At 38.8% G+C, this 15,717-nt stretch overlaps 1 protein-coding gene across 1 annotated transcript; it reads right to left on the reverse strand.

The window, feature by feature from the left end:
- Positions 1-3,333: 3,333 nt before the first annotated feature.
- LOC137259051 (diphosphomevalonate decarboxylase-like) lies at positions 3,334-15,710 on the reverse strand. The gene is made up of 12 exons (XM_067796759.1): positions 15,505-15,710; positions 13,524-13,594; positions 12,044-12,111; positions 11,613-11,659; positions 11,137-11,274; positions 10,508-10,562; positions 9,913-10,057; positions 8,984-9,151; positions 8,006-8,128; positions 6,895-7,053; positions 6,387-6,452; positions 3,334-3,691 (listed from the first exon to the last, which is right to left on the reverse strand). The coding sequence occupies exons 1-12, from the start codon at positions 15,554-15,556 to the stop codon at positions 3,608-3,610; spliced, it is 1,176 nt and encodes a 391-aa protein (XP_067652860.1). The 5' UTR covers positions 15,557-15,710; the 3' UTR covers positions 3,334-3,607.
- Between the last annotated feature and the right edge of the window lie 7 nt (positions 15,711-15,717).

The raw sequence follows: 15,717 nt of genomic DNA on the forward strand, positions 1-15,717 counted from the left end.
ATATAAATATATTTGTTGTTTACCCGGAGAGAGTATTTACGCCGCTTTTAGCAGTATTTAAACAATATCACAGGAGACACCGGAAATAGGGTTCACACATTCTTGCCAGCTTTAACGCTTTAACTTCAAGTGCCGGCGCACAATTTAACATAACAGTGAGTGAGTTTAGTTTGATGCCGCTTTTAGTATTCCAGCAATATCACGGGGGATAGGGGCTTCTCACATTGTGCCCCTGTGGAGAATCGAACCTGGGTCTTCGACGTGACGAGCGGACGCTTTAACCACTAGGCTACCCCGCCGTCTCATATCGTATAGGAATGAGAACTTGAGAATGAAATAAGCTGACGAGCAAAAGAAAGTACTCAGGTCTACTTTTTGCGGCAATCCCAAATTTGCGGTCTAACTAGTAAAATTATTGAAGAACACTGATTGTATAAAACGCAACCATCATGTTTCATTTGCCAAAATGCATCCCAAAACATTTGTACGTGTTTTGCACGAAATTTTGCAAAATTGGGATTATTGACCTATGTACGGATATTCTCACAGAGGGTATTAAACATGTTTGTCGTGAAGACCGAACAATCATTTGACGAAAGAACATGCCAAGATTGATGTCAACGCAACGAGCACGGGCCGCGGGAATGTCACAAATTGGTACTTCCAACAGCCATATTGCAAGGACATTGGCTGCACATGACAAACCATAATTCGGCTGTTTAACCGTTTCAGTATCACAGGTCAGACATGTGACGTCCAGAACTGGAGGTCCCAGAGCCACAACGCCCCGAGAGCATCGCTATCTGCGGGTAATTCACCTACGTAACCGGATGTTTGTCGGTGACGTCATCAGCATCCACGTCATTGGCCTATATCGCACGAACCGATTCACAGTGACAAGACGACTTCGTGCTGCTGAGCTGGATTGAGTAGACAACGCTCTTCGTTGGCCATTGTGGTATACGCCGAAAACCCGGTTACCATACCCCCAAAGTGTGAAACCCGTTTCTGGTGTCTGGATCTTGTTTAAATGTTACTAAAAGCGGTGTAAAGCTACATTCATTCACTGATGCAAAGCTCACTGAGATCCCAGATTTCATTAAGAAGTGTTGCTGGACGTAGCGTGAAACTCAAAACAAAGGGAATGTATTATGTATCCATGGAGACGTTGAGAATATATGAGACGATTAATGAATCATAAATGCCGCAACACAATATTGCGTCTAATAGCGACTATATATAATTAAAGCATTCACAACGTGGTATAAAAACAACAGAATTAAATTTCACATGAATGAACTCGAACAACCTGTCTCTAGACAACTACATGTATATGAATTAAACAACTGAATTGAATAATTTCACCACGATTGAAAGCCCTACCGAATCCACGAAAGAAGTACACTATTTTGGATACGTGACATTGTCTGACTTCATAATGCGGATCCCACCAAGACTTCACACACATGACCATAACTCAATAACCAGAGACACAGAACATGTAAACAAGTGTTGACAGGTCCCATAATGCAGACGGTGAGCATTACGTGTCATTGTGTGAGTGAGTGAGTGAATGAGTTCAGTTTCACGCCGGCCTTGTCAATATTCCGGCAAAATCACGGCACCATGAAGGGGTAGTAGTGGGGAATCAAACCCGAGTCTTCGGAGTGACGAGCGAACGCTTCTACCACCACGCTACCTCACCACCCCTTCGTGTTTTGTGACTAAACAAAAGCGCATTAATATACAAAGTTAAAGATGACTCCTTCTTAATAACTTTAAAGAAATGATAAAAATGAAATGGGACATGTTTAACTATATGCACTTCAGTTGTGTGATGTTTTTTAAAAAAGGTATACTAAATTTACGATATTCTAATATGCTTCGCTAAATGATCAAATAATTTGCTCGTATGAAAGTGAAACGAGACACCATAAACAACTCTGGTTACACTGAATTCCAATGCCATGTTTACTAAGAAAATGATATTTTAATTTTAGACTTTAATAACACCCTATTTCTACATTTAGATCGAGGTTAGGGCAGCATACCTGAAATAAGAAATCACAGACTGCCCCTGTTTGCCGAGGTAGTAAAATGATTTACAATGCATCTGGCTCATTGGTTACACTTTTGTGTTCTTCAGCTTATTCGGTGTAGTTCTCTAACGCACAGTGGGATTGATATAATATCCATTCCGTACCAAACCCCCAGACTTTTCTAGCGGTAGAGACTCGTTTGGAGATTTCCATGATTTCAAGGTGTCCATTTGTCAGAGCTCGCTATACGACAGAGCACGCTCATACTGATTAATATTTATTCATCCAGTTGACTGAATTAGTCTAAAAGATTCTGGACTAGTTATTGCACTAAGACGTGCAGTAGGGCGGAACCCAGTACACAGGAAACGAGACTGTTCTGTATTCAATGTTTTGACTTGATTGCGTCACAAGGAAGGTGTGTTGACGCGTCACTGGACGAGCACACCACGTGACGTCAGTTAGCCCTGATTGTTTTGGCACCGTCGTTTCTCTGTTTGTATACTGCCTTAGATTTTTTGTCGGTAAGTATTAAATTTGGCATCTTAGAAAAGAAATACACTTCGCCGTACCACCATGTATACATGCAATGAAAGACATTTTCGCTCTGAACTAGTATATCGTTAGAGTACTCATACGCATGTGTACATGGTAGAGCATACTTAAAAAACAGGCACCATATACCGATGTATGCTCTCGGGGAGAGAGTAAGTGAACTTAGTTAATTCTTGTTCTGAAATAAAATGCTAGTCATAACAAAATATTTGCATAAGGCTTGAACACAGATGGTTGTGGCATCGAGAACATATAAAGTGACCTGGTGAAACACTCGCTTGCGTTCCAGTGTATTTTATGGCCGCTTCATTCATTCCTACATTTTAACCGGCGAGATGACGTGAATTAGGGCTAACGTACCCAAAAATATTTTGCTCATGTGATGACGTGCATGTGTGCGTATGTTTGGCTGCTTGTACTAGTCTAGCTGGTCTTAAAGTGCCAGATCACTGAGATACCATGCCGCAGTTTAGCATGAATACTCCACATAGACGTTAATACTGCTAGTACAGCTTGGTTTTATTATGTACACATGGTGAAACAGTGTAGTTCCTTTATACTACATATTCCTCTTTCATTCAACTAGGTATTGCTTCATTCCAAACTGGCACATAGGGAATGACTTAGTCAGCAATATCATGGCTGGAGACACAAGATATGGACTTGACACATTGTAACCATGTGAGGATTCAAACCCGTCATTTGGCATGACGAGCAAATGCATAACCAAACAAAAACAAATTCTTTAATAACAAATTATTTTATTTCAATCTTCATTTGAACACAATCATACCAGTTTACAATGACTATGGAAGACATGAGATACATGTGTATTTGCCCCTACTCGTAACAATACCTCAACAATGAGGGTTTGGCAACACATTGGGTTTACTTGGAGAAGTAAACCAATAACAGTTGATTAACTCCAGAGGCCATCAAATGCAAGTATGACTTGCAATGAAATTAAGAAGCAATATTTTTGTGGACAAAGTGATGAGTGGAAGACCAGTCTATCAGGAGGCGAGGTGTATAGGGAGGCCCTGGTTGTCCAGCAGGCATTCACTGGAGTCCTCCACCACCTGGGGGCCTTCGCCTACCTGAGGAGCAGAGTCACAGAGTCAAAACACACTCGCATTCAGCCACACCAATCATAGATAGCCATGGACAGAATAGTCATAGTCACAGTCACAACAGTCATAGTCACAGTTACAACAGTCATAGTCACAGTCACAAAAGTCATAGTCACAGTCACAACAGTCATAGTCACAGTCACAAAAGTCATAGCCTCAGTTACAACAGTCATAGTCACAGTTACAACAGTCATAGTCACAGTCACAAAAGTCATAGTCACAGTCACAACAGTCATAGTCACAGTAACAACAGTCATAGTCACAGTCACAACAGTCATAGTCACAGTTACAACAGTCATAGTCACAGTAACAATTGTCATGGTCACAGTCACAGTCACAACTGTCATGGTCACAGTCACAACAATCATAGTCACAGTAACAACTGTCATGGTCACAGTTACAACAGTCATAGTCACGGTAACAATTGTCATGGTCACAGTCACAACAGTCAAAGTCACAGTCAAAACAGTCATAGTCACAGTCACAACTGTCATGGTCACAGTCACAACAATCATAGTCACAGTAACATATGTCATGGTCACAGTTACAGCAGTCATAGTCACAGTAACAACTGTCATGGTCACAGTTACAGCAGTCATAGTCACAGTAACAACTGTCATGGTCACAGTTACAACAATCATAGTCACAGTCACAACTGTCATGGTCACGGTTACAACAGTCATAGTCACAGTAACAATTGTCATGGTCACAGTTACAACAGTCAAAGTCACAGTCAAAACAGTCATAGTCACAGTCACAGTCACAACTGTCATGGTCACAGTCACAACAATCATAGTCACAGAAACAATTGTCATGGTCACACTTACAACAGTCAAAGTCACAGTCAAAACAGTCATAGTCACAGTCACAGTCACAACTGTCATGGTCACAGTCACAACAATCATAGTCACAGTAACATATGTCATGGTCACAGTTACAACAATCATAGTCACAGTAACATGTCATGGTCACAGTTACAACATAGTCACAGTAACATGTCATGGTCACAGTTACAACAGTCATAGTCACAGTAACATATGTCATGGTCACAGTAACATGGTCACAGTTACAACATAGTCACAGTAACATGTCATGGTCACAGTTACAACAGTCATAGTCACAGTAACATGTCATGGTCACAGTTACAACAATCATAGTCACAGTAACATGTCATGGTCACAGTTACAACAATCATAGTCACAGTAACATGTCATGGTCACAGTTACAACAGTCATAGTCACAGTAACATGTCATGGTCACAGTTACAACAATCATAGTCATAGTAACATGTCATGGTCACAGTTACAACAGTCATAGTCACAGTAACATGTCATGGTCACAGTTACAACAGTCATAGTCACAGTAACATGTCATGGTCACAGTTACAACAGTCATAGTCACAGTAACATGTCATGGTCACAGTTACAACAGTCATAGTCACAGTAACATGTCATGGTCACAGTTACAACAGTCACAGCCATGGACAGACTAGTCATAGTCACAGTCACAACAGTCATAGTCACTGGCAGAACAGTCATAACCACAGTCACAACAGTCACAGTCACAACAGTCATAGTCACTGGCAGAACAGTCATAACCACAGTCACAACAGTCATAGTCACAGTTACAACATCATAGTCACAGTCACAACAGTCATAGTCACAGTCACTGGCAGAACAGTCATAACCACAGTCACAACAGTCATAGTCACTGGCAGAACAGTCATAGCCACAGGCAGAAGATATAGTAATAGTCAGAACAGAGTAATAGTCAGAGTCACAACAGCTGTAGTTGCCACAACAATAATAGTCACAGAATCAAATGGTCTTAGTTGCAGTCACCACAGTCATAGTAATAGAGTCACAATGATCACTGTCAAAGCCACAGTAAAAGAGTCACAACAGAGTCATAGAGCCTGAACAGTATACCCCTTTAATCACAGCACATCACTATTTATATTGTCACAAACAAACTACTTCCTCAGAGTATATGATATACTACACTGCATCTAGTTTTACTGGTACCTCGGTTTGTATGATATACTTCACTCCATCTAAAGTTACTGGGTACCTCGGTATGTATGATATATTTCACTGCATCTAGTGTTACTGGGTATCTCAGTAAATATGATATACTTCACTGCATCTAGTGTTACTGGAATATCTTGGCAGGTATGATATACTTCACTGCATCTCGCATTACTGGTACCTCGGTGGGTATGATATACTTCACTGCATCTAGCATTACTGGTACCTCGGTAGGTATGATATACTTCACTGCATCTAGCGTTACCGGGCAGCTTGGTAGGTATGATATTTTACTTCACTGCATCTAGCGTTACTGGGTATCTCGGTAGGTATGATATACTTCACTGCGTCAAGTGTTACTGGGTAGCTCAGTAGTTATGATATACTTCACTGCATCTAGCGTTACTGGGTATCTCGGTAGGTATGATATACTTCACTGCATCTAGTGTTACCGGGCAGCTCAGTAGGTATGACATACTTTACTGCATCTAGTGTTACTGGTACCTCGGTAGGTATGATATACTTCATTGCATCTAGCGTTACTGGGCAGGTCGGTAGGTACAATATACATCACTGCATCTAGCGTTACTGGGTATCTCAGTATGTATGATAATCTTCACTGCATCTGGTCTTACCTGAGTATGAATGATATACTTGATTGCATCTGGAGTCTGGGGTATGTCAAAGTTATTAATGTGTTCCTGAAAAGATGAAACAGAAAGGTCAGGCTGTACCCTTCATCAATGAAATGTATCTATACATATAACAAGCCAAAGAGTTCCAGTCTAAGTCAATATGTGGCATGTCTAAAACAGAGGCATCATCACTTCACATCTAACTGTGAAATTCAAGAGTGATATACTTGTGTAGTTGTTTCTTTCTTGCTATGTATCTGTGCCATGTTGATACTATGACGTGTCAACCAAGTCAGTGAGTCTGATCACCGAACACTGCTAACTTCCTCTTAAATTAGAATGATCTACATTATGAAACTCCAAATACCAGATGAACAAACATGTATACTGATATTGCTTGAATTACCAACTGATCCCAGTCTATTTGATATATTAATAGATTTAACAGGGAGACACTGTATGAATAATGCAACATTGTACAGAAAAATAGAACTACATGTCAGCTTACTTCTACAGAGGATGACTCCACACTCAGTCCCCGAACCTCAAGACCAGAATCGTTATCACTTGAAGGAAAGTAGTACTTAATAAGGGAGACAACTCTTGCCACATCCTCTTCTAATAAATACAAACAGGCATTTGGTCCAGCATCAAATGTGTACGCCACCTACAATTTAAATCAGAAGCATTAACGTAAATATTTATATGTTCTTGTATATATAGGTTATCACGCGAGTGTGTTTTCCCAAAACAAACGAGTATGGTAACCTATTTATCATACAATGTCATTCTTACTTTAAAATTTTTTAAAATGTGATTTCATTTGCCACAGATCATGAAACTAAACTTTCTGAGATGTGCCCGCATATCTATAACATCACACACATGTGCATAGTAATACATGACGTCACAAACTCGGTGATGCAGTTTTCTACTGATCACTCATTTGACTGCGTTACGTCAAATAGTTCCCAGTCAGCCTTTATGTTAAAGAGCATATTGTTACCAACAAATATTAACTTAGTTTGAAAAATGACAAAAAACAAACAAATTTTCTCTCATCAAGGCACTTGCAGTACCGTAACCACAGCCGTCAATGTGGACACGATCGCTGATATATGGCTGTGACGCCATGTTTGTTTACAGTGTGGAAGTAGTCCCCAGAATTAGCATATGACCTCTAATTTGCATCGGTATCCATATATGACCCCAACAGATACCGAAAATATCTGTTGGCTTTATCCTGCCGAGAACACTACCCATTGCATGATAAATATAAAGAACTTTCTGCATTTTCAACAGATAAGCCAAGCTATATCTCAGGTACCTGGAGGTAGAGACAACAGGACCTGAATGTACAAGGTGCTAGAAAAAGTGACTAACATAACACTTGTTCCACTATGAATTCACTATTACATATACACCAGTGAAGTGTTGAAAGTTAAAGAGTTACTTGAGAACTAACTTCTAAAGCAGTTTTATTGCATAAGCCATTCACTCTGTACAAAGACTTGACCTAGGTCTTTTCAGTTAATTGGGCCGGACAACTTTGCAACACAGAAACAGCCCAATCAGTGAGATAAGGAAAAAGTATGATGACAATCGTCTTCCCAATTTACCTTTGTGTTTGTGCTCTGTTTGTTGAAGGCATGGACCAGTCGCACGATCTGTCTGGACGTGTCGGTCATGTAGGAGATCGGTGGGTATGTGTCCAGGCATACAGCGTGGAACTGGTTACTCTCCTTCAAAACAAGACATGCATGTGTTTGTCTGTTTTACACACAACACTTACATATTATGGTTTTCTGTAAATAAGCAACTGGACTTAAGAAACCCACTGTTTGGTTTTGTGATCAATGAACCATGGATTGAAGTTTAGGGTAAATAGTAACACTGTTACGATGCACTCACATATTCAGTGAATCAAACTGTAGCCCTTCATGAATTAAATTTGTAATTCGAGATCCCCAGAACCGAATATTAATCAATATTAACAATTGATTTTAAGGGAACATGTTTTACCTGAGCCCTTATGTCCTTTATACTAAGAGAGATATGGAATATGAACTAACCCTGCAGTAGCATATGTGACATTAGTTTGCCAATCCTGCACTTGGTACTGATGACAATAACTATCACATACTAAATTTGAGTGTCATGAGATCATTGGTTATTGCCATTACAAATTACCACAAATCAACAAGGGTGTTAAATATTGTACATCAATCACTCAACTACAATATGGTATTCGTGAATAATTATCTGTATTTGTTACCCTATAGTCGTGATACGTATCATATTCATGATACACTGTATTCGTTGAAGAACTATACTAAAAAAAATCAAAGATTAACTTACACGTCAGCTGCTAAACACAGGAAATTTACTGCCATGTTTCATTTTTCATTTACACAAAAAGCCCTTTTTCCCATTTTTAATGGAATGGTTTATTCACCCACATTAAACTTCTTTCCAAGTTTAAAAATGTTAAATAATAAACCAGCTTGTCATCAATAGTAGTCTAAACTCACTCACTCAGTTGTCTATTTTGGCTTTAATATGTTTCTTGTATACTAGTGCAATGAGGACATGGTCACCTTCATTGTAATTTCAGCAAACTTCTGGAAGTCTTTGTTGTTGATGGCATCCACCATGTCTTCGACTCTCTGTGGCACAACGTCCACCCTCTTCTGCAACAGTTCGCTTGTCTTGACACTGGTCTGCATTCCCTCTGTGCTGCTTGTGTGTTTCTTCTGGTCACTCACCTGAAACACGGACAACTACTGGCAAACAAGGATAAGTTGAACATGTTTACAAGAAGTAGGCGGTGCAGGGCAATGTGCAAACCCATTGGTTTGTGAAAGGACAGCACATGTAGGCTTGTAACTATTTTCAGAGTGCATGACAATGAAATGGATTCCTCACATAGCTGCCACATGCCTTGCTCATAAGACTCCCGTGCTTCACCCTTCATACTACACTTGATCGATAACAACCTGGGGTCCCTTTGCTCACAATATGGCAAGCACCAGTGGGTGACCCTCATGCATGCTCAACTTACCCTAGTGTTCTGTAGTATGTGTTCTCGAGTGAGTGAGTGGGTTTGAGTGAGTTTTTTTGAGTGAGTGAGGGGATGGGTGGGTATGGATGAGTGTGTGTGTGTGTGTACTAACTAGGCAACACCTCAACAGCAATATTAAATCATACCATATGTCACCAATACTTCAGTGACACCTCATCAAAATTACCACATTGATATTTCAGCAATATGTCACAACATGTCAGCAAAACCTCAACAGCAATGCAGAATCAGTATCTCAGCAATATGTCACCAATACTTCAGCAACGCCCCAACAGCAATACCGAATCAATATCTCAGGAATGTGTCACAAATATCACAGCAACACCTCAACAGCAATACCAAATCAATACCTCAGAAATATGTCACCAATACTTCAGTAATACCTCAGCAATATCCCAGCAATATCTCATTAATATTCAGTAGAAAAAAATAAATTTATCTCACCACCAGAATCAGAATCCTGAGTTGGGGCCAGTGATCCGCAGGAGCCACTTGTTTGGCAAGTGAGTCCTTCCCGCTCTCATCCTTGCCCATGTCCCACAACACAAACCCACCATACACACTCCGACAGGCACTGCCTGACCCTTGTCTGCAAAGATTTGTACATGTGAATGCGCATTTTCATGTTGAACCAATAATCACAAAGGAAAACACACCTAAATGTAGACAAGAGTTTTACGTAACAAGAGTAGATTTCCTGGGTAGTCCTCCAAGTTCCTCAACAGCTTGGTATAAACAGACTAGTGACTGTTATTTATGCAGCTTCTTTTTTTTCTTTTTTCTATGCAACCACCAGATGTTTCCGTTAGAACACATCAAGGGAGGTAACTCTGCTCTGAGAAGCAAGACTATTGCAGGATCCAAAACACATTATATTGGAGACCATCCATGATGTCCACGGGATAAATTGGTTTGTTTTTTTAATATACATGAACATAAACCCAAGCATTTCTTCACACAATTCTTGGACTAAATAAAAAGAAATAAAAGCATCCCAGGCCCTTAAGAAACAGATGCTGTAACCGCAATGACTATTTACCTAGCAACATCAGAAATCTCTCCTTTCACACCAAAGAGCTTGGCCAGAGAATAGACTGTAGAAGGAAAAAGACAGGAATGATTTATAGGTAACATGTCCAGCCAATCAAGCTATAATAAAAAAAAACAATCTTTACAGAGTCATATTTTTTAACAAAAGTGTGAGTGATTTTAAAGCCTTGCTGCAACATATCAGTTATTCATACACGAAGAGGTGGTGGGGTAGCCAAATGGTTAAAGCGTTCGCTCATCAAGTCAAAGATCCAGGTTTGATTCCCTACATGGGTACAAAATGTCAAGTTCATTTCAGGTGTCCCTCACCATGATGCTGTTGGAATATTGCTAAAATTGGTGAGAAATTAAACCCACTCATTCAGTTAGATGACGTTCAGCTTAATGCTTAATTGTGATGTAGTACTCTCCTGATATTACTGGATGCTAGAGACCAAAGAAAAAACTGTCACAAATCTCAGATTTGAACCTAAAAGAGGATCCTATCACTGCGACAAAGCATAACAATGTTCCCCATGTCCACTGTGCCACACATGTACACCATTACACACCAACAACAAAACTATGAGCAAAGCCGTTTTAAACAAATATTCCAAGGCACGAAGTAAATACATTTACCTAGACAAGCATATCCAGCAGCTGATGAAGCTAGGCCTGCTGCTGTGGGGAAATTATTCTCCGAACAGATGTGAACCTTCATGTTCAATGTTTCATCTCGTACATCTCCAGTCGACCGCTTCCGAGTTCGGCGGCGAACTTTACAAAAATACAAACTTGCTATCAGCTTTTTGTCATATCTAATTTCCCATTTAGCATAGAAACGTTTTCAACATTTGTAACAAAAATGGATGCATTAGGTGGACATGATGAGTGTTGCTTGTTGTGTCTATCTAAGGCCAGACCGATTTTATGTTGTTTTACAGAAACACTGGTCATACTTTTTGAAGAATAAGAAAAGAATTCAAAATCAATTTCAGTCAATGAGCTAATGTTTTCTTAAGAACAAATATTTTGTAACACATCTAAAACAAAGTACAGAACAGTGTAGTCTAGACTTAGAAGATACTTAAATAGCAGTTTTCATAAATACTTACTTTCTTTCAAAACATTCTGTATTCTTGGAGATTCAACAGACTGTTCTCTGGAAAACAAGCAATATTTCTTACAGTTATCTCTCAGATTTGGCAGACACATGATACAGAAAGTCAGTCATTTCTCACTCCCTATCACTCACACTCCATGCCATGCTTAAAGATGGGTTGTCATGTGATGGCCTGTCATGGCGGGGAACACCAGAAATGGGCTTCACACATTGTACCTGTCTTAGGAACTGAACCCAGGCCTTCAACATGACGAGCAAATGCTCTGGTACTGACCTGGACTACGTCACTACCACCAATATTTGGTGAAGACATCATGGAAAATGCACTACTATATTGTATATTTTGAGTTTCAGTTATGGAAAGAGATATGATACCACTTAATGATCTATTTATTATGTTCACAGTACAAAATCAGAACATACTTTCCATTTAACCATATCTTGTCTTCTTTGAAGGATTTACTTGTAGCAACAGTTGTTTTGGCTCTCAGCTGAAGAAAAGAAAAAGATGAACCATGCTGAAACTAACATTCACAACTATTGTGGTTCTTTTTGTTTGCCGTTCCTGTCAGCTGAAGAGAAGAAAAATATTACACATGCTGAATCTAACATTCACAACTATGTTTTGCTTCTTGTTTAATCCTCTACCCAGTGATTACAATTAAGTGCAATGTAGTACACAAAAGTCAGAGATATTGAAATTAAAACTATGCCCTACTTGAATTTTGCCTTGAAAATGAAGGGGACGTAATCTGTTTCATACAGGAGTCATCAGAAGATAACAAATCCCCCCTGCCTCCATAAAATTTGAAAGAACATATCATCTGACATTTACTTAAGTCCGAAAGTCCAAATCATTTCCATGGAAATCACAAAAAATATATATATGCCAAAAATCTGCAAATAATCAAATGCACTACTTCAAGATCTGTTTGATATATCTCTCTAGTCTTTTAGAAGGATTTTGAACTGTTCTCAAGTTGTGATTCAGAAATGAAACCCAACCCTTCCCTTTTGAGACTAACACCAAAATGTCTCCAAGGAAACAAAAAACAAATGCCAAAATTCTGGAAACCACAAAAGACACTACTTAGCTTGTGTTTGATATATCTACTGAGCATTGTAGAAACAGTTATTTTGAACAGTTTCCCAAAATTGTGTTCTGAAAACGAAGCTCACTCCTCCCTTTTCAGACTAAGTCCAAAACATTTCCATGGAAGCCAAGAAAACTAAAAATGACAAAACTCTGTAATTCGCAAAAGCACTACTTAAGGTTCTGTTTGATATATCTACCAATGATGAGTTAAGCTCCGGAAACAAAATAAATATGGATGGACAAATGGACAGGTGGACAGGTGGACAGACGGACAAGGTATTGACTATCCTGGTATATCCCCGCATTAAATAGCAGGGGGATAAATATATTTAAGCTTCTCAATCATCATTTGCCTGTACCTGTCTATAAGGATGAGATCGCTTGCTGAGGGGTGGTACTGAATCATTGCAAAATGTTAATAATGGGCTTGAAATGACAGTATATCCAAGTTTTGGTTTTCCTTCACCAAATGTTAACTCTTTCAGTCTGTTTCCTTAAGAGGCACTTCAGAAGTTGTGATGATGAAGGATAACCAAGTTTTATGGATAGCCGACTTTTTCATTACAACAAGTGTGACATTTCGTTGTAGGTTCTAACATAGTTATCAAGTAAGTCGTATAGCCTGATTTAGTTTTATGACAATATATGTATTGAATTCTGCCTATTGGTAAAACATATAATGTGCACTTTAGAATTATCAAACTCTTTAGAAACATCATTTATATCACAGCTACATTGATAATAAACTTCACATTATTAACTTGTTCAGCAATATGACACTGCTACATGCTGTGATATGGTACTGACCTCATTTTGTCCAAGTGTGACACTGAGGGAGGAGTTGATTGGTAGAATGAGCGTTTCATCTCGTTTACCCCCTGAAAGTAGGAAAAACATTAGTAATTAGTTTTCAATATTCAATATGTTCTATAAGGTACACTACATCCCTCATTTAATTATCCCTTTCAATCACAATACCTATCACAACTGTACAACCTCTCTTGAAAATAACCATGGCTTCTGTACTATCCATCAAAATTTAAACTCACTTAAAACACTCACTATATGTTAGATGCATACATATGGCATACTGATTTCTTACCTAACTTAGAGTACCAACTGCAAACCTTATGCAGATTAAATACATTAGAATCATGCATGACATTGCTGAAAAGCATGAGCAGACATCGTGCATGTGGACAGTTGCGTTTTGGTGAAGAAGTTTCATCATTTATTTAACTCAAGACAATGATCTCTTCAATAAATGTGGATAATTGTAGAAAACCTATCAAAAAAAGTAAACAAACGATTATCACAGACATAATTATTATCTAGAACATAAGCTTAAAATTTTACTTTTCATAACAATACAGCTTAAAAATGGGTCATCAATCACATGAGGCAAAGGTTAGTCACCATTCGAGTGTCCCTGGGGGGTTTAGGTACATCTTCTACCAGCATGGTACTCAGTTGGATTTATATCATTGACTACTGGCAATTATTAAAGTTGAGCCAAACACTTCTAACTCACAAAAATATAGAAAATATTTTGAAATGAAACTTGGTATAGGGATATTATAAACTCTGCTTGAAACAGAAACAAATTCACATGAGAAAACGTCTTACTACAAAACTAATATATGCACAATATGATTTATCATTCAGTACATTTTGTATACCTGCATAGTCATTGTTGCTTATCAGCATCCTCAATATCTCCAGGGTATACATTCCTATAAATCTCCACTATATCTTGCATGCCTGAGAATTAGCCAATTAGTTAAGCCGCAGTTACAACCGAACTTGCTGGTGTTAACAAAGATAATGGTCGCAGCTGCGAATGTTTGATTTGGGGGGAAATCATACAAACAGATAGGTCCAAAACTTTAAAAAAAATGTATACAAGAACTCCTTCTACCTATTTCAGAGAATGTCTGCATGGTTTTTGTTGCTAAGTTTATTCAGTTGGATTATTTAAAAAGTGAAGGTGAGTTGTGATTGGTTCGCTCAAACAGCGTAGAAACCTGCATAGAAAAAAAGTCAGGCAATGGAGGTAATAAATTTATCAGGCACAGCCGTAGAAGCATCCAGGATATACTGGAGACTTATCGGAACATATAGCCTGGAGATAACGAGGATGCACCCCAAGTAAAGGGAGATGAAATGAAATTAAACACTGCGTTTACACTGCTTAAGTCTCTCACACTGGTCTGGACATACACACCTATGGCCACTTCTGCCCATGAACATATCTTCTTTTCTTATGTATTAGTATTAATCTAGCAGTAGAATAGATATGCCCCTCAGAAACAACACAACGACTAGAAGCAAACCTAGTTCATATTCCATTAATGCCAAGTGGCGTAACTTTATTTAGTGGCATAGCAACTAGTACCAGATATCAGTGTCTTTCATTATGACAGAGGCAGGGATCTGTCTATCATCAGTTTGCTCTTTAAAAAGATCTCTATCAGCTACATCCTACACAAAGTAAAATAAAGAGCGACGCAAGTTTAGTTACCAACACACCTGAATGTCATTTCTGTTTTTGATCTATAGTATATACCAAATCCGTATGTATGGTGCATATACAATTCGCCTTGAAATTTTCTTTATTTCTATGCTAAGACTGGATAGTTAACGTCGCCAAAGAACTTGAAACAGTGAAAAAAATACTTCGGCTGTGTCACCGTTTCGAAATACTGAGGATCAAACTAAACTTACTATTAGGATTTCTCTTTCACTAAAGTTTCAGAACACATTTATACAGAAAGTTAATCTGACTTACAATACTTGATGACAGCTATGTTGACAGGCGCCGTACACGTAACAGATCTCATCTTGATGTCTCTATCGTCCAGATGTCTCGGACTACTGATATCTACAACACTACCGACTGATTAACACCTGATGTTTACATGGTAAGACCACACACATGAGGTGATCCAACTCGTTTTCATCATTGGTTAAGCAGACGATGGGAGTTACCTGCCCTTAGAGA

This window comes from Haliotis asinina, chromosome 12 (assembly GCF_037392515.1).
Source record: "Haliotis asinina isolate JCU_RB_2024 chromosome 12, JCU_Hal_asi_v2, whole genome shotgun sequence".
In the NCBI taxonomy this organism is placed as follows: Eukaryota; Metazoa; Mollusca; class Gastropoda; order Lepetellida; family Haliotidae; genus Haliotis; species Haliotis asinina.

Excerpts from the sequence above, each read along its gene's own strand:
- LOC137259051 (XM_067796759.1), bottom strand. The coding sequence starts at position 15,556 with ATGAGATCTGTTACGTGTACGGCGCCTGTCAACATAGCTGTCATCAAG. Across the intron at positions 11,275-11,612 it reads ACAGAATGTTTTGAAAGAAA|TTCGCCGCCGAACTCGGAAG; the intron begins GTAAGTATTTAT and ends ATTTTTGTAAAG. Across the intron at positions 10,563-11,136 it reads TGCTGGATATGCTTGTCTAG|TCTATTCTCTGGCCAAGCTC; the intron begins GTAAATGTATTT and ends TTCCTTCTACAG.